The sequence below is a fragment of the Schistosoma mansoni genome, chromosome 4 (genome assembly GCF_000237925.1).
Source record: "Schistosoma mansoni strain Puerto Rico chromosome 4, complete genome".
In the NCBI taxonomy this organism is placed as follows: domain Eukaryota; kingdom Metazoa; phylum Platyhelminthes; class Trematoda; order Strigeidida; family Schistosomatidae; genus Schistosoma; species Schistosoma mansoni.
The window spans coordinates 16,009,611-16,015,610 of record NC_031498.1 but is presented as its reverse complement, the minus strand read 5'-3'; the positions used below and the strand labels follow the sequence as shown (position 1 = coordinate 16,015,610).

At 36.2% G+C, this 6,000-nt stretch overlaps 1 protein-coding gene across 1 annotated transcript in view; it reads left to right on the top strand.

Annotated features, from left to right (window-relative positions):
- Positions 1-224: 224 nt before the first annotated feature.
- Positions 225-6,000, top strand: part of Smp_126450 (putative atp-binding cassette, sub-family g2 (white protein) (abcg2)) — a gene marked incomplete at its 3' end in the record, with an annotated part of 29,720 nt that continues 23,944 nt past the window's right edge. The window contains exons 1-4 of the mRNA XM_018796975.1: positions 225-248; positions 1,139-1,373; positions 2,749-2,808; positions 4,227-4,344. Coding sequence (XP_018652063.1) covers positions 1,213-1,373; positions 2,749-2,808; positions 4,227-4,344 — 339 coding nt within the window. The 5' untranslated portion in view covers positions 225-248; positions 1,139-1,212. The remainder of the gene's footprint in view (positions 249-1,138; positions 1,374-2,748; positions 2,809-4,226; positions 4,345-6,000) is intronic.

Below are 6,000 nucleotides of genomic sequence, written 5' to 3'. Positions count from 1 at the left end.
AAAATTCACATTGATGGCACTTTCTACTGAGTCCAACGAAGAAAGCCTAATACCTACTTGGGGTTGGCCGAAATCGCGAGATATTTTTTCATTTGAACCATTTAATAGTAGTCAATATTTTTATTAAAATGCATCACGTTTCTCAGTAACCAAGAGCCTTTTACGAACTATTTGGAGCTTCTACTTTTTGTCCAAAGGAGCGCAATTTAATACAAGGTCGTTTTGCACTACAAGTTGTATACAGTGAGGTAGGCTTGTGTGCGCGGTTACAACGGTAATATATCAGGAAAAAAATATCTAAAATACCCCCGTCGTTCATTGCTTGTTTAAAACTTGAATGATTTTGACAGTTTGCATAGAAAACCCACAACTTGATTTGATGTAATTAAACTGCAGCTAAATAAATTCTTATCTAAGTGACATCGAATAAACACTGTTCTGTTGCTTTCAAACTAATTACCTTTTTGCCTTAAATCATAATATCCCATATTTGCTCTCAGTAGGCTTTGTCTTTGAGGGAATATTCCACAACCTTATGATAACAATTAATTCGGTGTGTATAGTGGCGAAAATAGACAATTGATTGATATTTCAAATGCAAAGCGAAAAGGGAAAGTCCCAAATTATTTCTTCACAATAGGCGATAGAGGAAACTATTGTGCTCGTTTCCCCTTAATTGTTTGCTTAGGTTGTCACCGTAATTACAGTGATTGTTTACGTGTTTTTGTCATCGTTTCGATTTTAGGGCTTTTTACGTGGGCACCTTGTCGATGAACTGGTCGTTTTTACAAGCAAAACACCGCTTTATGTTATTATAGGGGCATCAGTTGCTAGCTTTACAAGTCTTGTCCCCTGGTACTGGAATCGCAGCAGTCCGCTTTGTATCCTTCTGTCGTTTAGACATAGTTAACTCAAAATGTTGACTGGATAGTAATTAACTTCCAAGATGTACAGTAGTGGCAAAAATCATGACATTCTGTGATTCCTTGAAGTCATTGATTTCTGGTTTGAGCCATGTTAGTCTATCTACAACTATGCAGTCTAGATGACTACGTTGATTTTAACTAACGGGTTGATTGTACGTGATATTAAATATACTAATGTATTGAAAGCTTTAAGGGATACTTTTGCATTGTAGATGGATTATTACAACCTGGATATGGAGTGTCGAAGACAAAGCAAAGCATTTTTCGCCATCTATGCACTGGAATTATGAAATCACAAGTTAAAAACTTCGAATCAGTCCCCTTGTCTCCGAACCAAATAAAGACCATTCCCACAACACTATCCTTTCATCATGTATCATGCAATGTAAAAACTCAGATCCTCTCATGTAGTTCCCCAAGTTCCATAAAAGTCCTTTCAGACCTTAGGTAAGTGTTACGTTATTTTTAAGTGGTTTAGTACCCAATATCAGAGTTAACTTCGAAAATTATTCTGCGTTCTAGCTTATATGAACGTTCACCGAGCAGATTACGGATAATAACTTTATTAGCTGTCAACTGGATATTTGTCCACAGTTACTCTAATAACTGGTTTGCTTGATCTTATTACGATTGAACTTTTCCTATCGGTGACTTTTGTAGATAACTTTGAATGTCTTAACTGTACAAAGTTAATATTCGCGAAAAAAACCTAGAGATTATATGCTACCATAGAATCATTGATAGTCATAAAGCTTAATTATGGCAATTGTTTAGGGCTGGTTTTCAAAGATTAAGGAATTGAGCTTCCTACAAGTTGTTCTCAATCGTCCTTTGCTAGGAATCCTTTCAGTAGGTCTGCTTGTTACAAGGTACTAACTGAATTCCTAAACGCAATGTATGTATGTGTGGTTATTTTTTTATATAGATATTCATCAAATGATCTTATAATAGGCTGAGTAGAGCAACGAAAATCAGTCTGACTACATTGGGATGTGAAATAATTGTGCTTGGATTATATCCGTCAATTCTCCACCTAAATTTGCTTAATGCGGTGACTGAAATCAGATGGTACTCAAATATTATCTTTGACCCTGACTATACTATGGCTTCTCTATTTTTCTTGTGTTACCAGTGGTATTGTGCTTCTCTTTTTGATTTAACAGACATTAATAACTCGTTTACGGCTAATATATATGATTGATGTATTCTTTGCCCCCAAATACCCTGGTACGTCCGAGGATGGGGAGAGTCAGATCTCCCTCTATAAATGCTCTCAAATGGCCTCGCGTATACAGCCACTTCCAAGGAAGTCCTACTCACTGCCTTCTCATGGCGGGATTTTTTTGAGAAATCGAGAAGACGAAAAGCGAATTTCCAGTGATTTAACCAGGTTGGCGGACACGGAGAGTTCACCTAGGGGAGTTGGAAAACCTTGATTGCAAACCAATGGTGAACATGGGCTCCAGTATCCTGAGGGAACAAAAGATGCATGAACTTATTGTTGGTCACCGGCTACCATTGGACTGCATCTCCTGACGTCGTTCCACTGCCTTGTGGATTAGACCTTTAGGTCAAAGGTTCAGGGTGTGGCTCCCTAAGAAAACCACCTGCTTCGGTCTGGGCACCCGGGCAGTATTACAGCTCTCACACAAACCATTGATAACTGCTACTGGCCTCATTGTTGTTGTGTTGCGCATATGTATTTGGTGCCCCCTTGTACCAATGTTTATGTGTTCAAATAAATAAAACTGGTTTAGTCCAAAGTTTCGGGTTTCTTTACCAGCTTTTTTTTAAAAAAATTGTTGTTTTAATTTTTATTTAGTGGGTTTATGCCACCAGGAATGAACGCAATAATTGGACCAACAGGATGTGGAAAGTCTACGTGAGTCTCATGGAAACCTTAAAGTCCAGTGATATCGCATACGTGAATTTACTTATTTCATATGTATTCATAGTATTTGAAAGAAAAATGATTTCAAACCATGTCACATATACTTATTTGAGTTCTCAAGTAGTTCTACATTAACTTTGGAATAGATATAGCCTTGTATTAAGAACCCATAAATATGTACGGGGTTTTTAAGATGCATTTACTCGTTAAATATTTTGAATTTGTTGTTTTAACTATGAACTTTATTATGCATCAACCGAAAAAATTACTGTACAACTTTAAACGCCAGTGGCTCATCTTAGTTTGCCACAGAGCTTCATAGTGAAGGACCTCTTCATTAAGCATCGGTTTGTTGTACAGTTCCTTTTTCGTCATGAATAAGCAAGAAGTGAGTGTGAAATGAGTGTGCTACAGAAATATTTTGAGTCATATTGACTGTGGTCTTTAATTTCTGTCATAGAGCCTAGTCAAAGCGTTGATAATCTCCTACAGGCTCACTTCAACAGTCAGAGACTTCTCATTTTATGGTTTTCATTTAACTAGATCGAAGCTCTTTTCTAAATTTCACTCTTATGTTGGAGTAATGGACTGCAATCATGTGATTCAAGGCAAACAAATATGGTGATACCTAACAGTCTTTTTCATAAGCAAAGTTAGATGGATGCCAAATATATTTAGCCTAAATCTGTTTAAGATTTTCAGCAACTAAAATCCGAGCTATTTGATAAGTAAGACCTGCCTATCAATGAGAACCATACCAAGCAACTTATATAATAATTTTTATAACATTGCTGAACCACGAAAATCTCACTCAGGTTTGTTAGATTGACCTATCCCGTTTATGTTGCAGTTTATTTAGTGTAAAATCACTCACTTTGAAAAAATGTCATCACCTGAAAGTTCTTTGTTAAACTGTCTTAGCTATTAAGTTATTAAGTTTGATTTCGTTTACCAAGATTTTTATACAGACTCTTCGTGTGTATCTACTAATCCTCATTTTAATTATTTACATCGTAGCTGACCACACCAGAAATGATTTCTTACTTAAGCCTAAGGCAGCTGTCAACATATTAGTTTCGTACTCACCTGACAATGAGTTCTGACCCAATAGATCGATGATAAATAGTCTGTTCGAGGGCCTTACTAAACACTCATGGATTTTGAAGTCTAAAAGAGAAACTAAGCAGCTTTAAAGGATTACATATTTTTGGTTGATTCTTTAACCGGTGACAACCCGTTATAAAAGGAGACATTTGAACGCCCGAATTTCTGGACTTTAAATGTTAGGGTCTTTGCAAGTTATTTTTGAGTTATACACTACTTGGAGGTGATTCTACTCTTCCTATTATAATTAGCATTAGGTTTCATGAACCTTGCTGAAATGTCAAAATTTTCTATCTATTATCAAGCCTCTTAGATGTGTTGGCTGGACGTAAAAATCCTTCACAACTTACTGGATATGTTTTGTTGAATGGCGAATTTTTACCAAACAGTGTTCGACGACGACTTTGTGGATATGTTGTTCAGGTAAAAAATGGAGTGTATTAAGTACTCTGTAATAAAAAAAGGCGTTTTAGTAATTAGTTTTACAAACTGGACTATGTGTATAATTTCTAGGAACCTTCTAAATTTTTTTCTGTTTAACTTTCCACTCACAAAGTTTGCTACATAATTTTTCATACCTCTATTTCTTCAGTCATTGTCAACCTTTAAACTCAGTAAAATAGCATCATCAATGTTTTTTTTAAAAATAACTAAACATTAAAACTGAAACTTTATTCAATTTAACCAACTCATTTACCAGATACTTGGGTATGACCGGCACTCTATATGTGGTAGTAGGTGGGGGCAGTGTTTGAATCTAAAACCTAATGACAGAAAGTTGATTGCCTTAATCACAAAGTCACTGCTCCTGTCGGAAGATATTAAGCGTTAAATTATTTACATCATATTCATTTATCCGTAAAAGTAACCTTTCCATCATATCTTATAAAACAATCGATTTTTTGTACTATGTTCTTGTGATCACCACCGAAAACTCAACCTAATATTGTTTTTTAAAACATAGTCTCTATAATCATCTGATGCTTAATTAGAGTTTGAAAACATTGATCACTGGAGAAATTAGACAGGTTTTAGGTATGGTCGTGAGTTTATTGACCGAGCTTATTTCAGGATTATATATTGAGAGGCTTTCCAAACAAGTAAATCACTGCTAAAATCTCTTTACTAAAGCGTTCGTTTTTCGAAAACATCTCATGGCCAAACATGATTTGAAATGACTGCTTCAATTTTACACAATTATACCATTCATTCAGTCAGTCAGTCGGCCAGTCGCAACGCAGAACCTGTTACGTACGTATATCGGTTCAAGTTGCTATATCCCATTAGTACAGAAATATGAAATTGCCAGGCTAAATCTCAGAATATTAGAAGTAGTAACAATATGAGTGGCGATTGAAAAGATTAGGCATCGAAGATACGATTCAACAAAATAAAAATAATAAAATAAAAACGAAAATGTTATGATTAATTAAAGAGATCAGAATTTGGTCGAAGACAAAAAATGAACGCACCTGTGCCATTAAGAACGACTTCGAGTTATGTTATTGCAAGTCTCTAGCAATTGATTACGATAATCAACAGGACCTCATCCAGACAGTCTAAACCTATTAGCACGGCTCAGTCAAACTGCCAATGACTTCATGGACTGATGCTGTGTTTTGGTTCCTTCACCCCTATCTTTTCTTCCAGTCTACCCCTACACCAGAAAACATCTCCCGTCGAGATAGGCGGTGGTTGAGTATATGTCACACATGTCCTGACCGCCTCTATTGGTGAATGTTTACTACGTTATCAATAGATTTGTCATTCTTACTTAGTACATTATTCCTAAACCATGTATAGCTAACCCGTTAACCCAAAAGTACACAAGAAATGCTTGGAAGATACGCATGACCGAATGCTAGTAAATTACGAATATCCTCCATTTTCGTCCTCCGGTTGACAGACAGATATTTCAACTACATCACAAGTGACGCAAGTTGGCAAGGGCCAACTGAGCCTTCTGAATCAGACCGTCAGGATTAATGAGACTCGTGAATTGGTGGACATGCTCAACTACTTCATACCCTATCGTTAATTAAGGTGCTGACGCAAGCCATTTCTGAAACAGCATTTCAC